Source organism: Spea bombifrons, chromosome 5 (genome assembly GCF_027358695.1).
Source record: "Spea bombifrons isolate aSpeBom1 chromosome 5, aSpeBom1.2.pri, whole genome shotgun sequence".
NCBI lineage: Eukaryota > Metazoa > Chordata > Amphibia > Anura > Pelobatidae > Spea > Spea bombifrons.
In genome coordinates this window covers 24,302,567-24,327,152 of record NC_071091.1, presented here as the reverse complement: position 1 = coordinate 24,327,152, position 24,586 = coordinate 24,302,567, and the positions used below count along the sequence as shown (strand labels likewise).

At 37.4% G+C, this 24,586-nt stretch overlaps 1 protein-coding gene across 1 annotated transcript in view; it reads left to right on the top strand.

Moving 5' to 3' along the window:
* RFTN1 (raftlin, lipid raft linker 1) overlaps window positions 1-24,586 on the top strand; it is a 102,980-nt gene that overhangs the window by 32,855 nt on the left and 45,539 nt on the right. The window contains exon 3 of the mRNA XM_053466423.1: window positions 11,854-11,962. Coding sequence (XP_053322398.1) covers window positions 11,854-11,962 — 109 coding nt within the window. The remainder of the gene's footprint in view (window positions 1-11,853; window positions 11,963-24,586) is intronic.

Sequence of the window (24,586 nt, the reverse complement as noted above, 5' to 3'; positions counted from 1 at the left end):
AGCAAAATGTATCTCTGTGTCACAGAGTAGAGTTTGATATGGCCATCTAGACTTTGCCAGCATGAGTCCTATCATACGTTAAATCAATTTGATTGTGTCTTATCACTTCAACCCAAAACATTGCTATGCCTTGTTCCTGTATATTTATTTATCACATAGCGAAGTGAGTTGGATGATTAATATGTATTTTAAAATACCACTTAAACGGTATCAGCTGTTTTGTCCAAATTACTAAATTTCTCAGTTTAGTACACCAAATAAACCATTGTAATGGTTTTTAATCCACATTATGTGTATACTACTGGGTACAGTCATGTTAACTTGCTGTTAACAGAATTTGGATGATCCTTTTTTTTAAGTTAGCCACTGCTTTGTTCTGGCCATAAGGGTGTTTGGGGCATGCAAATAATAAATCAAAACATACAAATAATTTAATATTCTAGTTTTACTATCAAATATCTACAGAATAATCACTCTGATAGGATATACAATCTATACAGGTAGTTATGATTGATTAATATAATTAAGCTGAAAGCTATTTCCTGTTTAAGTTTTTCTTAAGTTTTTTACAGAACTGCCCTTTGACAATGAAAAATAATGTATTAACCTTTAATTTCAAATGTCTCATGTTTCAATGCCTTGGATAAAAGAATGTTCTAATAAATTAATTTCCTGTGCTGCCATTATTTCTGCCGAGGAGGAAGTGTAATATCTACTCATATTTTAGTTCAAGAGAGCATTCTGACCCATCAGATCCAGTGGGAAGACTGAGCAAATCTTTAATAGCTGATGAGTGCCATCATCTTTGCACTGAAATAGTTAAAATAGCTTCTTCAAGCAGCCCATCAAGTGGCAACAATTATCAGACCACGGAGTAGGAGAAGCTGCAGCTGCAGGGTTGCAGTATCTGCCCCAGATTGGTTCTTTTTTTTTTTTTTTTGAATGACCATTAAATTACTCACCGAGTAGTTAAAATGCTTTCTTCTTTACTAGGGCTGTCAGGAACAGTAAACTGCCCCATGAAGTATTTACTCGTGCGATCAGCCTTTCTATGCTGCTACCACTCATTGTAATGTAGTCATTAAAAGCTAGAATTTGTCAACATCTTACATAAGACATGGACAGTTCAACATTTCCAGTTTAATCTGTAAAAGAGATGAGAAAAATATGTTGTCCAAAGTGCATTAAAAACATAATAAATCTGGAAAGAGCCCTTTTAAAACAACAAGTGAAACATTGATTAATAGCTCATTGTGCATTAGTGAAATTGTTTTTGAACTGCTGTGGCTGGACGACGATATCTTATTAACAGTACTATATTAAATAAAAGTAAATGGACCAGCATTGTACTCAGTCTAGAACAATGTTAAAAGTGTCTGCCATATTTTGTAGAAGTAGCATGTCTGTATTGTTTGAACTCTAAGCGTAAAAAGGAATCAGCTGTGTTTTGAAAATGAGAGACGTAATGGTTCCAAATTAGAACCAAATGCTGCGCGCGGTTCATAGTCCGCATCAGAGGTGCCTCGGAATTCCAACCTGCCCGCATTACACTGACTTCAGAGCTCTGAAGAACCACATCCAGCTGCTAATAGTTTATGTGCTTCACGGCATAACTGCAAGCAGCTGAGCAGGAAATGGCGCGTAAGCTTAATTACAATAACTAGCGTGCTTTTTCCAGCGTTAGTAAAATTGGGAGAACAGTTGGATATTTCACCTGAGTTTTACAACATCTCCTTAAAAAAAACTGCCGCAATACAGTCTGCATTGAAGTCAATATACAATGTAGCAATAGCAATAATAGCAAATAATGGTAGTGAATTGGATTGATGTTGATCTATCTATTTATCATCATCATATCTATATCTCGTACATTAAGTCATATTAAAAACACATTTAGCTACTGACATTCCTGAAAACTGGGCGAATGTCATGTCATGAATGTGGCCCAGCAGATGTCGCAGCTACTCCAAAGTTATACTTCCTCCATCGTCCTATAAATGAAACCCTGGAAGGTTGGCGGTATACAACAAACATAAAATATTAGCTCTGCACCAGCAAGTGAACCACCTCCGTCCTCATATTCTGTATCTGTAATTATTATCTAACAAATTCCATACATTCAAAGCATACCATACGTAGAAAGTTATGTATGAAAAGCAAACTGTGGTTAAATGTGGCCCACCATGTCCTTGCCCCTTTGTGGAAGCTCCAAGACGCCGTTTTTGCACCTCGTTCCATTATTCTGGCTTCCTGGAGTACTTACATTACTCTCCCCCATTCCACCAATCAGGGGAGAGGGTTGCATGGAGGCTCCACCCTTTTGAGGAAGCACTCCGGGAGGCATGGTAACCAGAACTGGTACTGGCTGATACAGAGGCTAGAGAAGAAGCAGAGCTGCGGAAAAGGACAGGGGCACAGAAGCAGTCGGTGGAGTACGTAGGGAGACATTAAGAGATAATGAAAGAGATTGAGTGAGAGTGTAAGTGAGTGTGAGAGAGCGTGAGTAAGAATGAAAAAGCAACTAAAAGCAAACAAAAATTTGGAGCTCTCTGCTTCGTTTTTGTTTGTTTTGTTGGGTTTCCTCTTCACTTTCAGACACTGTACAAATTAATCAAATTAGAAAATTTTGCTAAAATGAAAATTTGTACAAATCTGAATCTAATTTTGAAAAAGAAAAAACTGTTCATGTTTCTGTTACGGCACTTTGAAACAACAGAAATATTCTTTCTGGCTTCTGGGGCCCATTTTCCAAACTTGGGACTGAATACTGCTGTAGCCTAATTTCTGCTACATTAAACTAAACCTTTTAAAAACATTGATTGTTGACAAGGAACAACAGGACTTTAAACATTTCAATAGAATTTCGAAAAATATATATATATTAAGTGTTCTAAGTATTAAAAAGGTAATTATTTGACATATTTTATGGCCAGTTGACCTGCCACGTCTGCATCTCTAAGTTTTGACAAAGAATACAATTTCTTGACTTTCCTTTTACAGAATCTCATACTTTTTCATAGTCTTGTTTTACAGGGACATAGTCATTCTAGATCTCCCTGGTAAACCTGTAACAAATATACAGTGACATGCACCTGTAACAAAGGCTGGCAAGAGAATGCTTCAGTGCTTTCTCTTCTGCATTGATCCATGTTCTTTTGTGTGGAACGGCTAAACTACAGCTAGCCGGAGAGGTCATGCTGATTGGTGTCTGATGAAGGAATTATCGGCCCATTCAATGCCGGAGAGCCTAGCAATTTGCTGCAGACTGGTAATAACATATATTTCTTTCCTTAGCTAATGCAACTGGTATATTACGTGGCTGATTTATCCTAAACAATGGAAGACAGCTGAAGAGTGTAAGACTGCACACTTCAGAAGGTATTAGGTAAAACCTCAAAAATAATTTTTTTTTACGGAATGGTAAGCTGATTATACGCCATTCTTGAACTGATGTATATGTGACATTTCTAGACAGAACCATTAGGCTCTTGAGACAGAATATCATGTTGACTGACAGTGTAAAATCTCACATTAAGGCTTTGTCCTGGGATTAATTTTACACTTAATGGTACTTTTCTCTTGCTTAGTATTTGTTATGTGTTCAGAATAAAAGTTGTGTAAATGCATCAAGTTATTGGGAAACTATCTGGTTTAAATCCAGAGGAGTTTTGGTTGCATATAGATGGAAATGGTTTGTGCTCCCTAAGCACTTCTAGCCAAGGTTGCTGAAGACTCTGCCCTTCAGGCCGGGAAGAATACTGGAGCCAAATATGAAAAGTGGCCCTGGCATTTTAAGGCTAGCTGCTGCGTGCTCCTTTTTTAGACTGCTGGTGGCCACACATTGCAGGACCCGATCAGTAAGGGTAAGTTTGGGGTGCTTTTGGCCAGCATCCCACTGGACTCTTGGCCGTTGTTCTAGATGGCCAGTCTGGGCCTGCCTTTGTCTCTGTTTGCTATGGACTTCAACAAAAAAAATGTTCATCATGTATCATTCCACATCGAGTGCAAAAGTTTAATGTATGGCTAATGCAGTGAGATCATTTCACCACATTAACTGTGGTTTAAGTCAGATTAGTTCAGCCTTATTCATGAAAGCCACTTGCTGGGGTAGATGCATGCTAAAGTCACAGTATAACCACTTAACCCCTTGTTGCCGTTTACTTTATATTTGTGGTAAATCATGGCAAATGGTAGTTATGCATCTGTTATGGGATCATGGGGCATGTAGTTTCACTAATAAATTAAGGAGATTGTGATGAAGTAATCGGCAGACTGTTTGTGTAGCCTATTTATCATATAATAACCTACAGGTTCATCACATACCGTATAAATAAAATACAACATCCAACACACAATGCACAACAAATATTACCATCCCTCTTACGACCATTTTAATCACCAAAAAAGATTATTTTTTTTGGAAACACAAATGTGCTTGGAATTGTGTGGTTGATTCTCTGTTATTTAAAACAAAAAAAAAATCCAATCACAAAAAAATGGAGTTCATAGCATGTTCTATGTTAATTGTTCATAACAGCCTTCAAAGTGAGAAATGCATGTAGAATAGTGATAATGACTGTGTTTTAGTGCTCAGTTGTGGCTGTGATCATAACACTACTGATTTAATTTGCACAAATTAATGCTGTTTCATATTAAAATGTTACACCTGGTTCCTGCCCACCTTTAATTGCAGGGCAGCCGTAATATTATTGTCTGTAATGTACTGAAGACAGATATTGGATAAGTAATCTCCCACAGCATAGATTTAAGATGAGATAAATCATCTCTAGTTAACTACAGTGAGTAGAGTGTATGTATGGATTCTTTCATTGATCCAAAATAAAACATATAGCTCGTTAGGGATTGCATCTGCTTCACACATTGTGAAATCATTTTTGTGTCAGCAACTCATTGACAATTTAGCATTTTTAGTCTCGCATCATACTTACAGTTATTACTCTTATCCACTGAAGTAGAATTATAGAATACTTGGGGGAATTTGGTCAAATAGTAATGCTTTTTAAGTAAGTAAATAGATTATTGAATTGGTTGTCATTTTTATGCCACCAAGACCATACGCGAAAAATTGAAGCAGTAACGTATGGTGAAAACAGGCTTATGGCAAAGCTTTGGACCGCTAAGAAATCTTATAGGGAACAAATGGCAGTATCCATGGTTATTATTATTAGAAAAGTCCATTTATCAGAAAAAAAAGTCCAAATAACAATGGCTTGTCAAAAACTAGGTCATAGCTCATGTTTATCTCTTGTGGGCACATTTTAATGTCTGTACTGGGTTGAGCGCATATCAAGAATAAAATGTTACAACTCATAGTATTTTACAGGAAGAATGACGCTTGTCAAAATATTTAGATGAAATGCTTAGTTGACTGAACCGATAATGTAACGCAGCGTGGGTTTTAGACAATACATTATTGTTCCGCTATTCTTAAAGGAATAGTAAAATAAATGGGCTATGGAATGGGTTTTTTCCCCATCTTTCCCAGTTTTCTGACTGCTGGACATTTCTTGTTTTAATTTCTGCTTCCAACAACTGGTTCATGTTGGTTTAAACAAAAGGTTGTTGGTTTGAAATCATCAGGGGCATCGCCACCTTTACTATTGATTGGACGCATTGGACTTGCCATCTTTGTCCCCAAACAGCATGTCTCTGCCATATTTTTTCCCAAACAGTTGGTCAGTGCCATCTTTGCCCCCAAGCAGCTTGTCAATGCCCCAAAACAATTTGGCCAGTTTAAGCTGATGTTGCATTAATTAGTAATAAAAATGCTTCAATTAAATCTCTTTCCTTTTCCTTAATAAAGTCAAGTGATCGTTACCATATCCCATTTCCGTCATTATACTCTGGAATGAATGATGCTGTCAGGCCTGGTTTGGGTTTCTATGGATTATAGTTTTTGTTTTTATTTATTATTTCCAGCCATTTTTTACTCGGTGTACTACATATGGATTTTCTCAGTAAAAAGTTATATTGCTGTTTATCCTCCCCGCTGTGGCTCCGAGGCATTGCCTATCTCCTGGATACAATGCATCAATGAAGCCGTTAGCATACCTTTGGAGACTACTTAAGAGTAATAGTCAAACGGGAGCAGTCGCGGTAAGCAGAAATAACAGGTCATTTTCCACGGCTGTACGGGTGGCAAATGGCTCATTAAAGTCATAGCATATTAGAGGAGAGTAATGCACCAGCCTTCCCTTCAGAATAAATGCCCATAAAGAAATACAGATGTTCTGTGCCTTCCATTCAGTACATTAACATCACTGTAGAGAATAGCTTTGGTAGTGTAGATAAACCATCTTCAGTCCTTGTGAGCTTTATTACCAGTATGTTTCCACGTGCCGTGCGTTAGCTATTAGTATAACCTTGTTCTTAAGAAAGGTCCAGTGCTCTTTCCCCTTTACTAACATCTATATGCCCCCAACAAAGATCAACATATTTGTTAGATGTTGTTCATTTGTGTATACACAATGCATGTGCGATTTTCCTACTATATGATGTATATGATGTATCAGCCTATGATGTCATAGTTTATGCAGCATTTTTCAGTGTCATGTTGGCATTTGAAGGCAGGGGATTGCATAGCAATAAATTAGACATTTGTTTAGGTATTTTAAGAGCTCTCTAGCACTATTAAACAATAGTATAAACTTGTTTGGTACCACAACACATTATTAATGATTCTAATAAACCAATAAAAGTAAATACATGCAGACTAAGAAACATTACTCAAATAGTTACATATGTATTTTGTATGCTGAAGATCTGAAGATCTTTTCCCAATCCCTGCATTTACAGGTAGAAAGAACAAGAATAAATTGTCGTGATGGTATAAAATCAGGAAAACATGCTAACAGCCCGAGTTGCATGGTATTACGTGCTAACCTCACTAATGTTAATAACTAAATGCATTATATTAGGAAATAACAAAGACATAAAAAAAGACATTTGGAATATCACCAAGGCTCACGCTAATGAGAACTTTATATAGTGTCAGGAAAGTCTAGGTTTTAGTGCTTCCAAATACTATCGTATACGTTTCAGAATTAATAATCCATTCAGCATGAAAATGCAGCCAAGCTAATTCATTATGCCAGGGGCAGCATGCCAACACAGTGGCATTGTTCGGGGTATGTATGCTTCACTGTGTGTGTTCTGAGGTTCTTTCTTGGATGAGTCAATTCTGTGCTTGTTTGATCCTCTCTTTACATTATTTTGCTATATGGCTTTCATACAAAGGTGTGGATTTATATCACAAGAAGTCACAAAGATGCCTAAAAAGTCTCAGTAAAAGCTCTGCCATCTAGCCAGACCATCTAAAACAAAAATATATTCTTTGGCCAATTAAAATATTTGGAGGTATGTAATTATATATTATTACCATATAATAATTAAAGCCAGACAACATAAAACAGTGGAGGTTGACAGAAGTCCTCCTCTTGTTGCAAAAAACTGATATTTGATGCAGTTGTGTTTTGGTTAAGCACCTGGGTTCTTTAATGGTTAAATACTTTAGTTAATGGAAAATATGACTGTACAAACTGTAGAGTTTAAAATCATTAATTATTCACATTTTACATTAAATTCTAATAGTTAATATTTAATTCCTTTTATATGTACAAGTTACATGTCCTTCGTAACATTATTAAGCAAAACGTACATAGTCTTCACAAATGGCTTGATTAAAAGACGTTTATAACGTCTGATTGCCCCTTTTGCCAGTGTGCCAGTGAAATACTGTCATGGTGGCAACCTTTATCATAGCCAAGAACGTGAAAACCCCAAGGGTGTAACATAGCAGACATCTGGTAGTCATCTTCTGTTTTATGGCTTCCTTTATTTTTTATACCTGTTGTTAAATTAGAAGACCCAGAATTTCCTGTCTGAAAGTGTTCCAGGTGCAAATGACCCCATTAAGTGTCTCTTATCTGTTAATCGGGGTCTGTGTTTAGGGTTTCTTACAGACGCGCAGCAAGTATGTTTGCTAAAGTTTGCTCCAAAAACACCAGAGATTCCTGTTCAGAGCAAGAAAAGTAAGGCATGTTTTCGATTGAAGACAAATGTACTAAATATAATGTAATGTTTAATGATTTGTAAAATGACACTAAATTTCAGATGTCACATCTGTGCCTAATATTGTTTTCAAGCGCTGTGTCAAAACCAGTAGACGCATGCAAATGAGGGAGTCTTAAGGAATCAGAAAGCGGCATAGCTTGTGTCCATGTCTTAAACATGTCCAGATTGGCATAAGTATACTTTATTTTGCATGCCATGCTATGTACATTGGAGGGCTTTTACCAGTTTTTGCTCACCATAAGCTCACCATAAGCACCAATATACACAACATACCGTGGGCCACATCTGTTCCTATCTTGCACTCATTTTCTACATTTATTGGCTGATACTTAGGTCTTCGGAGAAGTGTAAGGCAAGGTTCATACACAAAGACCATTCTCAAGGAAGATAACTTCCCCTGGTTGATCCTCTGACATTAGAAAAGGCACAGAAGTGAGAGATCACAGCTTACTGCCGCCCCACTCGGCAGACACCCATGTTTGTAGGGCTGCTCTGGAAACAGAACTCTTTCGCCTAGCATGATGTCATAATGTACAGCAGAAGAGAAAGAAAGGTATACAGACATGCAAACAGCTGTAACAGGACACTACAATGGATCACTGGCTGAATGTATTCAACTAGGGGGCCTCTGACTTACAGGGGCCATTTGAACAGCACTGTCTGAAACCTGACAATACCTATGTAGCTTGCTCAAGAACATTTGACATCACTTTATATCTCACATGGAAAATAGACATACAATGTTAAAGGTACTATTTATGAGAACATGTGTCTTTGTATTTGTTAGTGGGTTATGGTTGTGTGTGTTTGGATATGTTAGTATTTGAACATATGTCTTTGGGTATGTTAGTGTGTGTGGGGGTGTTAGGGTGTGTGAATATGTGTGGATGGGTATGTTGGTCTGTGAACATATGTCTGTGGGTATGTTAGTGTGTGTGTCTCTGTATGTTAGAATGTGATCATGTGTCTTTGTCTGGGTATATTAGTGTGAATGCCTTGGTATGTTCAAATACATAAAAGTGCAAATCAATGTATGGAACCTGATTTAATAGACAGCTCAAAGGTGATTATTGTAATACACAGAGAACTAGGCACACTTTGTACACATCAACACGCACCTTGCAGGGTTTAAATATATTAAATATGATTGTTTAACATAGTATTGATTTAGTCTATTAACTGAAATGACTAAAGCATTGTACCATTGTCATTGTATCTCTATTTGAGGTAGTGTGCTGCAGCTTTCTGTTTTATGTACATTTCTGTATTGCTTTCTACATTCCTGAAATTGACTCCTCCATGTGACTGAGTTTGTAATTCTTTCCTCCCCAGCTTACCACACTTTCTCACGCTATCTCTCTTATCAGTATTGCTTTATGGCATGGCAAAGCAACAGGAGTCTCTGATAAACACTGATTTAGTAACACTGTTGAGCATGACTTTTATTGTATTGATCTCTGTGTGTCACAAATCAATGTAAACACTCAATTACAAAAGTAGCATCCTGAGGTCTTCATGAAGGTGGAAGACAAGTCTTCACAAGAACCCCACTTTATAAATAGTTAACTTTGTAAATAGATTTACTTTAAAACGGAACAGTAATATAAAACCATGTATTTTTTTTTAACTCTATACATTGCACCGAATTCATTACTTCAGGTACAGTTTAAGTCAAAGTTGGAATGGTCATAAAGGTTAGTATGAGGGTTCCATAAATCCACTCTATTTCCTAAAAGGAGAGTTGGAAGGGGAATTTCCAGGAGAGTTGTGGCTCACTATTTATTATAAAGGTCCAGCGCCTGCAGGTTTCTCTGTGGCTGAGCTGGCTTTCCATAATGCATAATTTAATTAGTGAGGAGACTTTAGAGAAATCTTAATTGTACATTATACAGGACCAGCCAAGATGTTTCTGCACAGCTCACCATGGATGGGCCTTCATAATGTATAGGAGCTGAAAGCCAACTCCTTTCCTTTAGTGAAAAATGTGAAGGAATTGTTTGATGGGATGTTGGGTACATTTTAGATATATGATTTGTCTAAATATCTAAATGTTTCCATAACCAATGATCAGACAAAACCATAGCTGATTATAGTAAAAAGACAATGGAACTTGGGTTATAGGTTCTTGAAACAATGGAGGAGAAAGAGTAGATAGGATAGGGTAGAGGATACAGGTTGACCTCGCCCATGATTCATTATATCGTTTAACAACATCAGTTTGGGTGAGGTTATTACCTTCCATGACAATCTCTACAAGGACATATGTATAGATCTCATATACCCTCTACATCATATTGGAATTCCAGTATGATGTATGATGTCGCGTTATTAAAATGCATGTTCCCTGCACTCACGTTTAACTCATGCTTAATGTGAAAATGTATATAGAACAAAGAAAACGTGGAATTCTTACAGTGCGTATGGCCTTACCTTGGAACTTTCCAGGGCAAGCTGCCCGGAGAGGCAGAGCTAACTTCAGAGAGCACTACATGAGTTGGGAATGGAAGGAGAATTGGGCAAGAGAAAGATGAGAGTGACCTGGAGATCCAAGGAAGAAGCACACTAAACAGATCCAGCCCGATCAATTTTAAATCAGCCTTTTTATCAACATATATGAAGATGAAGCACACCATAGGAAAACATCACAGGTTGTCACACATTTTTATAAAGGAATGCCCTTTATTCTGAACTAAGAGTTAAAAATAAAACCTTCAGATTGCACCATAATTAACACTTACTCTATCACAAGGGATGCTGCCTTTGAGAGACAAAGGTTAGACTGATTATGTAAATGTTATATTTAATTATTGCAGGTACACCCCCAGGGAGCTGCATGTATAGAAATACATATAGTGACACGGTAAACCCTCAGCAAGATGTTTCATGTAGATTCAAGAGACTGGATGCCTGGATGATTCAGGATTCTTATGAAACCTGCATCAGGTACATGTGATGGACATTTAAACTCCCTAAAGGAACAGAGTTAGGGAGATTATTGAGGAGAAATACATTTTCCATTTGCTCTGGATCAAGGAGTGGTCTGAAACATTGGCAGAACCAGGGGGGGCAACGGTGCAGCCCCCCCCAAGATAGAAGGCAGCATGCCACATGAGTACAGACCCCAAATCGGCCTAATTTCCAGAAGGAGGCAGGGTAAAGTGGGGGCAAGTAGCAGTGTGCCTGGCTGCGTGTTATTGTGTGTCTGGCTGCGTGTTATTGTGTGTCTGCCTGCGTGTTATTGTGTGCCTGGCTGCGTGTTATTGTGTGTCTGCCTGCGTGTTATTGTGTGTCTGGCTGCGTGTTATTGTGAGTACCCGTCCCGAGGTCAGGCTCTGGATACGCCCCTGCCCTGAAGAGACCATCTTTGAGCCAAGTGTGGCTATACCTGCCTGGACCTGTTTTGGAAGGGGAAGTTTTTTGAGCCTATATATAATTACTTGTTGTAATAAAAAACATGTTATGCAAAAAATGAAGTTCAGAAGTCTACAGATTTATAGTTAAAGGGCTACAGGACACAAAGACATATTGCACTGTCCACTTCTCCCTAACCAAATGGAGTGCAACCAAATACTGAAATATATGTAGTGTTTTTTGTAACCCTTTTTACTGTTAGTTTGAGTTAGTCAAGAGTCTTTTTTTTTTAAATTAAATGCAGAGTAATCATTGAAATTCTAGTCATCTGATGCACAAAGATTCATTATCACTGGCTTTAGTTGTGTTGATCCTATTATCATGGACAATACATATTTTTTTTTCTAGAAACTCAACCGGTGACCTAAACTCTGAAGAATACGCCCTGGAAGTCGAACCATGTCTGTCACTGGATCAGCTCGCAGACCAAAAGCTCATACCCGACCTGGTGAAGAGAGTAAGTACCACGGCTTATATTTATAAAGTGAAATGATTATTCTGACAACTGTGCTACTGTCATTGTGTATACTTAATTAAGTGTACAGCTCAATATCTATCCACGTTTAAGGGATCCATTCACTGGTGGATTGGTGACTAGCTAATGCAGGGGTGTGCAAACACATGGGCTGATGGGTTAACCATATTTATTGCGTGACATTCTGAACCTCTACCATACTTGGTTGTCAAAAAAATAAGTATCTTTGGTATTATTGTATCCACCGTGGACAGGCAAAGGCTTGGAAAGTTAATATATTTCCATTAATGGGACCGGAATGGGAACAAATGGCATGTCTGTTCCTTCAAAGGCTGTGATCCCAATGGCTTGCTGTACAAGAGAAAGGGAAAAATACAAAGCATCGTACACATGCAATGAGAATGATTTATTAACCCCTTAAGGACAATGGGCGGTCCCTAAACCTATTGAAAACAATGCATTTTGAGCCCGTACATGTACGGGCTTTGTCATTAAGGGGTTAAAATCACATTGGAGCCACTATTGTAAAAACAGCTGAATAATTAATATGATCCTCCCGGAGAGTTCCCAGGTATGGTCAACGCAAATCATTAAAGTCTGATACCTGCGCTTGTTACGGTGGCAAATACAGAGAACACCAAAGAGCTTTAAAGTTAATTTTGGTTTTCATAGGCCTGCAGAGCTAGTAAATGCAATTTTTCATCTTGACATATAGCTTGATCTTTAAAGCCGATGAGTTCGGGTACAAAGAGTTATTTCCATGGCAGATAATAGAAAAGCATTAAGTGCTACTGCAAAATATGGCTTTATATTATAGTCCTTTGGACTACAATCTCATGTCCTCGCCTGCTTTCTTCCTATCAGTCCAAGGTCGGTCTGCTACTTGCAAGATCATTTTGTGCTGATTGGGGTAATCATGTACCTCTCAAATACCAAAAAAAAGAATTTTCACATCAGATGTAGTTATTGAACAGTACAAAGGGGTCTCCGTGACAAACATGATCACAAATACCTTATGTGTCATGCTTTTTGACCTTGCTCGCAACAATTAAAAAGTAGGCCGAGGGTAAACGCAAGGATACTTTATTAATGTGTTAAAATGATGCATTTGAGAAGCCTCTTCCTACGGTTAGATTCTTTTTGTATAATTTCATATTAGTCATAGAGAAACAGTTGGAAAAGAAAGAATTGCCGAAAATAATTTGCTTTAAATAGAAACACTGCATGCACATTAGTCAAGTATTTCCAGAAGATGGACAGGGTATTGTTATTTTTTTTCTTTCATTTTAATGATATTGTGAGCCAATTAGAAGAAGATGTAATGGTGTTTAGCAACTAAAAATAAATGCTTATGGTTATCAGTCTTAATTTAATGTGCAGATGTTTGTTTTTATGCATCTTGCTTGCTGTCATCCTGAATACATTAAGAGTATCCAAAGCGGTAATAGCTTTTTAGCTGTTGAGGAAGTACAGCGCCCGTGATCCATGCCTCCCAACTATCCCGCTTTGCAGGGGGCAGTCCCGATTTTGCCACTGCACCCTGCTGCCACTCTACCTCTGTCCAACTTTTTTGGATATCGACCAGACATCAAAAAAGGAGCAATATAGCAAAACTGCACCACCTATTTGATGTACACTACGGTAAAAACCATCACGGGGAAGGAGTAGGGATTCACTGTCATTACTTTTGAAGTTTTTGAACCCAATTTCAGTTGCGATACAATTTGCTATGGGTGCAGTGCTAATCCGTACTGTCCCTTGGGCAACTCAGTAAATAAGGTTTTTTAAATCTCTTGGCTGGACACACACATATATATATATATATATATATATATATATATATATATATATATATATATATATATATATATATATATATATTATATTATTACTCCTGTCTATTACTCCTGTCTATACATATAACATGATTATTGTTTTTTAGTAACATTTAAGACTGTACATGAGTACTAGCACTGCTGCCCAGAGCTGTCCTACCATGCTCAGCCAACGCTATGCTGCCATAAACTGTGCCACCGCCAACCCATGAGAATTTGTCGAGGATTCCAGGAAAACACTAAGTGGGTTAACTGCTTAGAGACTTAATGATGATTGATAAGCAACATACCACAAGAATAACATAACCCAGCTCAAAATATTTCTGTGTCACTTGGCATAGAGCTGATACTATATCACTCGAATGAATAAATAGTTCTAATTCTGGAGTTAAGTGATTATGGTGAAAAAGTACAGCTGTGAGTGAAACGCAACCCGGTCTGCTGCCTGTATATGAAATATAACCGTTTCACTGCCAAATGATCACAGAGCGCATTCCATCCATATAGAATATGAAGATATATATATATATATATATATATATATATATATATATATATATATATATATATACACACACACACACACACACACACAATCTATATATACATTGTGTAAGCCATTGGGCTGTAGGCAGGGTTGTATAAGAGTTAAAAGCTACATACTACTAAGGTCAAAGGTTGTGTGGGGGTATATTTCATTTTTGTTCCAATGTTTTCTTGGCATTTCTCTCATATAAAGGAACACTATCGAAGGAGCCTGCTGCTTTTAGTGTTGTAAAAAAGTTCGTTTGTTTTTCCCCGACTTCTATGCTCTTAACAAGTTGGCATAGGGCAAAATTTTCACCGATATGCATCACTTTTTAGTGCTTATTACCTTAATGGTTTCCTATGAAATAAAAATGTGCATTAAATGTTTGGCACTAAACATATAAAGAAGTCTGTCTTAGTATGTTTGGGTTTATCATATCTGCCAACGTTTTTTTTTTTTAGAGGAATTCGGTAGACTTCAATATGATATTAATGACACCTTTCACAATCTAGTGGTTAATCAACGCAAATAGTTTAACCCCTTTAAATTGAGGAGCGTATTACAGGAATACCTACCTGTGATCGGCAGTAGGATACAAGCCCCACACACAGCATAATAGAAATGTAAAAGCATGGTGTTGCTTCTATATTGATAAGAGAATAAAATCTTGATAAATATGTTGTATTATTCCATAAGAATCAGGATTGAAATGAAGTTTAATTGCGAAATCCCTGAGGTTATAAGTGTAACCCAGGCTTGGCTTGTCAGCTGTAACGAGAAGTTTATGAAATAGCAGAAATCTGCCTTTTGACAATCCATTCAGAAGAGCCCAGTTCCCGGTCATTGGAAAAAAATAAAATAAATAAAAGTAAAAAATAACCTACTATGCAGAGATTGTTGCATTAAGTGATTACGGCTGAATTGAGTTATCTTAATTATTCTCTGTAAATCCATTAGGAATTGAATACAAACAGATATGAAGAATAGTCCTGATGTCTCCATTACCTCTGGGTCATTGTGGTGCACAAAGCTAATTAAGAAGAGGAAACGGACAACGTAGACATATTTACTGTTATACAGATTACTTTAAGTAGGGCTAATGATGTGGAAACATAAATCAATATGGTCTGAAATAAATTTCTTAAAAATGGAAGTTTCTCTTAGATTTTTGAGTAACGTCAGTAGCAATGGCCAACCAAAGGTCTCATACTGTATATGTTTAATAAGCCTAGAGCATGGACACTAGACTTGTGCGCATGGATCATCAATGATTTGGACACATTTTTTGTTTTGTTATTGGTACATTTCTTTTGCGGATAACAAATTTCTTTCTCCATTTGGAAAGAAATCTCATCACTCACCCTCACTAACTCTCTTTCAGACTCGCTCATGGTCTCTCACACTCTCTCTCTCTGTGTCTCCCTACCTTCTCTGCCAACCGCTTCCGTGTCTACACAGCTAAACATCTTGTTCTCCGCTTCTTCTCCTTCTTCCTGGCGTTCTCTGCTCCTTCATTCTTCTTTCTTCTCCGGTTATCCGCTGCCTTACCCTGGCTAAGTGGAGCGCTTCCACATCAGGGCAGAGCATTTGCTCCCACCACCAGGAGAGTCTTGTTGGTTTAGGAAGGCTTTGTTGGTAAATCTGGTTCTGTTACATGCAATAAATAAATGTAATTATGCTAAAAGCACTGAAAGGAACAATTGCCCTTTAAGTGACTTCCATATACAAATATGTTTTGACTTTTAGTAGTATACCCTAGGCTTGCATCATCTTCTTAACTTTTCCTCCTGACACCGGCAGCTGGGTGCCTTCCACTGTACTCCCAAAATCTTGTAAAAATAAAGCCCACACCCCTGCTTTTGTATATTTATTTTAGTATAAATTCCCACTTTCTCACAAGTCTTGTTTTTGCATTATTCCCGCTGCCTAGCACTACATAATAAGTTGGTGTCTAATAAATAAAGATTAGTACAAAGGATTACATGGCAAGATCAATACAACACATCTAAAAATAATTTATTCTAGACTATAGGAAGAAAAGACGGTTGTAGCGAGCTAAAAAGGCATATAATGTTATCAGTTAAACAGTTTTGCGTTATAATGTACTAAAGAGAGCTATAACATAACTTAGTAAATACTTCCCAAATACAATACATCACACCAGGGAAACACCTTTAATTAATTTAGCCTTGAGAACGTTTTATGTAGTAAGAAAGCTTTACATATCGCACGCGTGAGAAAAAAGCTTAAGTCATTTTTAGCTGTTTTATCTTTACTGCTAATTGAAAGAGAGATCTAAACAGACTGATGAAAGACTAGATATTAAACGAGAGGAATATGAAAAGTCGTGCTCGGTGCATTCGCAGCTTTTGTTAATTAACTGGAAAAGGGTTTGCCGACTTCATAGGCAGATCTTGTTAATCAAGGATAAATGTATGGCTATATCCATTTTTTAATCAATAATAAATGTGTAATTCGGGTTTGTCATTAGAGACTGGAGTGGTTATAGTCCATAGGGCAGATGAACACACATACCAGAGAATCTTACAAGGAGATGTCAATATGAAGGGGCTCTACAAACCCATTTAATGTGCTATGTAGTCCCATCTCTTAAAAAAGTATATGTTTTCTATACATTAAAATGAAAATTAATTGGGCATATTGTCTTTCTAATTTCCATTAAATGGACTCGGAATCTTCAATTTGTCCAACTAATATTAGAATGTAATCACATGTCCTGCCACATCTAAGACTGTAATTGTACCCAGCACGGAGAATTAGCAATGGGTTGTGCTTTTTGTTTCATTTGATGTAATTCTATTTGAGATTCGCATTTTCCAGCTCTATCAGACTCCAAGGGCACTTAATGCAAATACTAGGACTGAGTCCCCAGCACTTCAGACTTCCTACCCTACAGTTTCTCTCTAAAGCTATTATACCAAATACATTAGTTAGGGTAAGGCACCGATAGAAATATGACGCTGAAGTATGCTGGCAGTTTTCATATACGTTACAACAGGAAAGGACGGGGTAATGTCTGCATTACATTCCAACATTTCTAACATTATTAACTGGGGAAAAATAAAGCAACCATTATGTTGAGAAAGGAAACTATGAGAAAGGAAACTTAATTTCCTTTTTTGCTAAATCTGCATTATTTATTACTTCTCCCCTTTATCTTATCTCTAACCTACTGGTAAGCTGCTGATTGCTGTTGATTGGTTCAAGTTTTTTGTTTCAAAAAATGTAAAATACGTTAATTAAACAATGTAATAATGCCAAAAGATATGATGGTCAGCAGTTCCCATTAAGTAGGCATTAATGGACAAGAGGTATTTCAGACCAATAGTTTGGGTCAATTGACTTGTGTTGATATAAGTTATTTTTACTTGTGCCATTAAGTTGTATCTGCTGGGTGATCAGGTCATGTTGACGACTCCTTTAAAGAATGGATCTCAGAGGCAATAGTTGATATCTTAGTCTTAGCATAATCGTGTGCATGGGAGCTGTCACACAAGTTAAAACCGTAATTAGCCAGTAGCTACCTTGTTGAATTAAACATTGAGAACAATGCCAAAATTACGTTTCTGTGTTTAGATAATTTGACTGTAAACAACATATGCATCACAAGTTAATTTAATTGTCTAAAAGATGTGTGTACATTTATAATATTGTTTCATTAATTCATGAAGAAAAATACATAATACACAGAAATGGAAGACATGCATAATACCTTAATACATTCTACCAAGTATGAGCTTTGTTCAGTGTGCGCTAATTAAATGCAATTAAACATATTTTGTTCCTAAGTAACTGCTAATCTATATTAGCAAAATTGTTCCTGGAAGCAGGATCTATTTTCACGGCCCTGAATTTCCACTAAGATTTTAATTGTAAATGGAACCTGTAAGTGTCTTTAGAACCACGAAGCAAACATTATTAGCACTCTTTTCTAGCAGCTTCTGGGTCTTTGCCATACGAGTTTCGGGAAGGAGAGCAAAATCAGTAAACACTTGTGAATAAATACATCACAAACCTCAGGTTTTTTTATCTGCTGTCTTTGAATGTTTCAGATGCCAGGTAGGCCATCGTTTGTAAGTGTTTATTCTCCAACCCCACACCGAGGGACATGTTTTCCTCATCTCTTATTAACACACGCTCACACGATCAGTATGTGTTGCTAGTGGTCGTAGGCCTCTTCAGGCAACATCTGGTGTAGGCTGGCTAACCAAGTGACAACGAGTCCACCTCCAGCCTCCCTGTCAGCAACACATCTACCTAGTTACGATTTCTTTGTTTTGACAAGCTTTTGATAACCTTCTTAGCAGCCCTTCTTTAGCTTTATGTCTCAGATAAACTGAATTTGGAAAATAAAGGTCTCCTTAAAGTTCTTTAACCCCTTAATGACAAAGCTCATACATGTACGGGCTCAAAATGCATTGTTTTCAATGGGTTTAGGAACCGCCCATTGTCCTTAAGGGGTTAAGGAGGTACAAAAACCAGCTTTGTTTGGGTTGACTTGAGGATAGATGTTGAGAAACTCTGTGCTACAGAGAACATGACCTTACCATACCTAACCAGACAATGTCCTACTCACATCCACACCAAACCCATATCTTACCTGCTTTTGTTTCTTACCTTACTCATGAATTGTTTGGGCTACAGCTGTCATGTTGGTTTCAAGTTGCAATAGCTAAGAATTGTCCATTTTGACCAATGGTACAAAAATGAGGTCATGTTTTAAGCACAACAAAAGGTCATTTAAATATATAAATTGGATCTTCAGACAACATATACCAATTGTTTTGTGGGCTGGTCAGTGAAGTTGGGTTCTTTTCAGACAACACATCCATTTTGTAGTACCAGATAAGATGATTCTTGCACTACATTTATTTAGAATTGTATTAAATTCTGAAACAACAACTTTAAATGTTTCCTTTTCCCGAGCATTGTGGAATGATAAAATCACTGCACCCACTGGACGTGTACGGATCATTAATGTCCACGCATAAATACAAAATAATAAACTCTTAATAAGGAAAAATGTTTTCTATGAGCTGTGACTACATAGTGCGTTGCTACGTTTATTGGAAGCATAAAATATTCACTGTTGAAGCGCGCATGTTGTTTAAACAGCGTGAATTGTGAAGGGAAACATCTGTTACCCTTACCTCCCTTACATATTTCTGGTATGGAGGCAAACAATCCATTGATGTTTTGTGTCACTTTAGCACTACTCTTATGAGATTCGGTGTGCTTTTACAGTCTCTCCCACATTTGTCTTTCACCATCTTAGCTGAGGATGTAATATTTCATTTCTACTTTTTGTTAATGATAATGGGGGTGGATGAAATGGAGAACACATTTTCCCACTGCGTTTACAGAAATATTACCATAGGTCGCTCCTCTTTTTAGTGCTTATATTGATGAGAAAATGCATCTTGTCTGATAATTGGACAGTTTGGTCTTTAGCGGCTGCTCCGCTAGCTGAAACCTTACTGTGATCCTTGGTCTACATTCAGTACCAAGAGCTGTAAGTTTACTGTCCTGGTTGACCCTCAAGTCATTTTGAGGAACCAAAAAGATGATAGTTCATAAGATTATTGTTTTGTTATATCTTGAGCAAATTTAGTCATTATACTGAGGTCATGAAATGCCATGATGATTTTGGCTTAGTATAAATACAAACACTCCACAGGTTGAACTTGTCAATCACCATATACATTAGGAGAACCTTGATATACCACTCCATATCGCAATCAAGAACATCCACATTGTTCTATGTGATCAGCAATGTAAACATGTGATCTACACCATGTACAGGTCCCTAACATTTTCTGGCAGTTCTGTGTAATAAAGCAAAAAAATAGCACACTCTTTTCTACAAGAATATTCTTTCAAATAATTGAATTCTTGTGGAGGCCTCCTAGTATTAAAGTTGATCTAGAAGTATAAAATGTAATTAGGCTCTTAGTTACTCGGCATCATGGGGTTGAAATGTTCTCTGTCTCTGCATTCAGTACGAAGCAACCCAATATCTGTCCTATTAGCTTATGTCTGTGTCCCGCATTTGCTAAATCGAATTATAGCCATTTGAAATCTAAATATATCTGGATTGCAGCCACATCCTGCAGCCTTATAAAGGTCACGGATAAGGCAGAGCTGGAACGGAGGTCCATTTGGATAGATAGATTAATAAGGATTGGCCCCAAATGTTACATTATGTTATGACTTTATGCTTGAATAACACATATGCGTTATTGTACACAGATGTATTCTATAATGCAGACCTCTGAGGTCTCCAAAGCTTTTGTGACTCTATATCTTTCTCTACGGATGTAGCTCTACTAAAATGCATGATGAATGTATTTTGATTGGCTTCTCTGGGACCGGTTCTGAAATATACATGTTATGACTTGGAGTCACTGAGAAGGACACCCGAGAACTGAGAAGGACGCCCGAGAATGAACAGATGATATATCGGCTTGCCCATTCTTTTGTCAGTGTACACAGTACATAGAAAGCTGAACGGACGAGCTGATATGTCAACTCTGAAAGTACCGGTATACTTTCCGGTCTTTTACATTCGGCCTGCACTCATGGTTAAGTTTATTTTAGGCCACGTGAGAAGCCCCAGTTATTGGAATGCGTCATTTTAACTCTTTATATTGATGTTAGTAGGGTGAAGCTGCAAATTAGCACTTAGTTTATATACATTCCAGATCCATGGTAGAGAGGGAATTCTCTTTCATTGACACAGTCATTTTTGTCTCTGAGAAATGATTGTATTTCTTTTTTTTTACATTCCCTGGCGAAAGAATGTATTGCGGAATACGCAACATGTCCCAGCTGATTGGGAAAGGTTTGGATTTAATTACATTGCATGTTGTACTTGCAAAAGTTTAAGCTTTTCTCATGCCCTCTGCTTAAATTTATCATTTAGCAGTTCCATTTAAATGCAGTTAAATTATCTTTTTTGTCATGTTTTCTAAATCTCTTTTAGCGTGTTCACTCCCAGAGGCTCCTGTAAGGCATGTGCTGTTTCACATACCAAGTATAACATTTTGACAACTGAGGATAGCGTTCTCTATGCTTACTAGTAGAGAAACTATTAACTAATTGTGTTACTAAAACGCCCAGTGTGCATTTTTGCCAAGCATTATTGGCTCCTTAAATGTTTGTGTTGTTTTTTATGCAGTAAAAGCAATTTGGATTTAGTTATTCTATTTATCTGTTTATCTACTAATCTATCCATCCAAAATATTTCCTATGAAAATATAACTCAATGTACAAATTGGAAAAATAACTCATTGTGTATAGATTAAAGTGACTTCTTAATGACATCAGTGATATGTATGGCTGGGACATGAAGCACTTATCAAATATCAGTCATTGCTTCGTCAAAACCGGATAACCTCTAGATATTTAATCCTTAAATATGTTTATTGGGCTTTATCCAGGAATTTCTGTATCCAAAACAGGAAAATTCCCTTCTCGCATATGACATAAAACACATGAAGAGGAAATGTATGGAATCCCCCACCTATTATTAAAACAAAGCAAAGGAAAATGCATCTAGAAACCTTTGCAATATTATGAGTGTTAATAATGAATGCAGGCGTGATCTGGATATCTGTCTGCCAATGTATCGTCTAATATTCCAAAAGTCTAACGAGTCCTTGGGATAGAGATCAGGAGTATATTTTAAGAATCAGGCACCCAAGAAGTTACATGTTAATTTAATTATCAATGCACACACTGTGCCATTTCCTATCATGTTTCTGCATTTGCTACTATACAATAAAATAATTTACAATAAACGTATGTATCCAATGAGCCCAGTTTTAACGTACATTTAGTTTAGGATTTTGTCTATGCTTATGTGAAAAAAACACTGATGCACAATTATTGTGCACTTAAATTTATAGTTTTCATTTTATATAATAACCAGTTCTGTAAAATGCAGAGAGGGATGAAAAAAACAGTGTTCCTTAATAAATATGCAAATTCCCACCACATGGCTAAGGCTACCATCCAGCTGGCATTTTACCCGCAGGCCAACAACAATTAAAAGAAAGAAACAATAATAAGTGTATCCTGTGCCTCCAACTGTACTTAGTTGTCTTCATCCGCTTTAACAAAAAAATACATTTTTGCTTATTTTCACCTTTTTGCCATATCTTTTTTTTAACCCTTCTCACTTAGTGTACCCACACAAATAATATACATTATATGAACAAAAGTATATGGACACCTCACCATCACACCTATATGAGCTTGTTGGGCATGCCATTCCAAAACCATGGGAATTAATATGTAGTTGGTCCTCCCCCCTTTCCAGCTATAACAGCTTCCATTCTTCTGGGAAGGTTTATATATATAAAAAAAATGCTAAATTGTCATTGAAATGTTGTGTATTTCAGGTTTAGGTACCCAAATGATTAAAAAAAATGACCTTTTAGGTTTGTTTTGATATGTGTTTTGCTTTTGCAGTATTAGACAAAAATTGTCCATAATTCTTGCACGTGACTTATCCATTTGCAATATAATTATAACTTTCCTATTTTACCATGCCCATCTTGTCAGAGAGCGTTCTCAGTCTCTGTGGACGATAATAAATGGTGCTAATCCCAGAAGCTGGAAATAACACTGAAAGACATGCTTACATTTCTCGTATGGAATTTTCTCTTTATATTCTTGTTGTTTTTCACACATAATTGCACTAGCATTGCACAGGGGTCATTTTAACTGTTAAATAAAAGACCAACTAGAGAAATCATTTACTCAATGAGAAGGTCTCCTGACCGCTAAACAATTACACAAAATAATACGGTAGCTTAATGGCCCTGAACTCACCGCCATCTTAATGTGTAAAGTGAGTAGGATCACAAGTGTTACTGCAAATAATACCGTATTGGTCCGAATATAGGCACCCCCCCACACTTTAGGTCTATAAAATGGGGGTGCGGCCTATATTTAGGGTTTAGTGCAGGGATGCGTAGTTCGTGTGGGCCGACATCCAGGACATGCAGTTCCGGGCGCCGGCGTTTTTTTTTTTTCTTTTTCATTTAGCACTCCTGCTAGGTTAGGTTCCAGATCCCCCGCAGCGCTGCAGGGGACCTGGATCCTCCTCTCTGGCAGCCATGGACGTCTGCGCGATGTGCGTAGACAACCTTTGCTGCCGGAACTTCTATGGTGCTGGGGCTTCTATGGTGGAGTACCGGCGTGACATAACCTTCTGTTGCTCCAACATAGAAGCCACGGCCAAAGTGCCGGCAGTGGAGGTTGCCTACGTGTATCGTGCAGATGTTCAACGGCCGGCCCCGCTAGGCACCAGGGAGCCTGGGGGTGCATTGTTAAGTCGGGAGGGGGACTTCTAGGAAGCAGAGTGGGATATCAGGGGGGCAGAGTGGCACTTCTAGGGGGCATAAAGCATACGTAGGGGGTCAGGTGGCCATTTCTAGTGGGCATAAAGCATATCTGGGGGGGGCAGGTGTGCATTGTTAGGGGGCAGGTAGGCATTTCTAATCACAAACTGATAGATACCAAAAATGTTAAAATACATGTATTCCTGTTCATTAGACAAAATACTGTTTTACCATTCTAATGCACTAATGCATATTTTTTTCTTTAAAAATATTTTTTTCTTTAAAATAGTACCAAACTTTAAGGGTGCGGCCTATATTCAGGTGCGGCCTATATTCGAGCCAATACGGTACTTATACCAGGTACTGATTTAAAGTGAGGCTACCATACATGCTTGGAAACTCTCAGTTTGACCTGGGGTCCTCAGGTGACCCCCTGCTTCTCTGGATCAGTTTCTTCTTCCCCTCGCCACTAAAAATGTCCAATACAACCTAATAAAATGAACAATAATTAAAAAGGGATTCCATTTAATCGAAGATAAGAAATGAAAAATTCACTTTTCTCTTTTGTAAATATTAGAATTGTCCATATTAGTATATTTTTATTTTGCTTGCTAAATCAAAGAGACATTTCAGTGCCTACTCAACAAATAATGCCTATTAAAATACTTTGTAATTCCTTGAATATGCATTCATCAGCCCCCAAACCTGCGCCGAGCCAGCGCTGCAGCTGACTATTGGTAAGTATTCAACATGGCAGGAGATATGTTTGACTGGAATATGTCTCCTACAAGCCAAATAGTGGGGTATTGAAAGGGCAATGAATATGAATAAAATGCATATGATGGCTGGAGTGTCAATTATTTTGTAAATTATT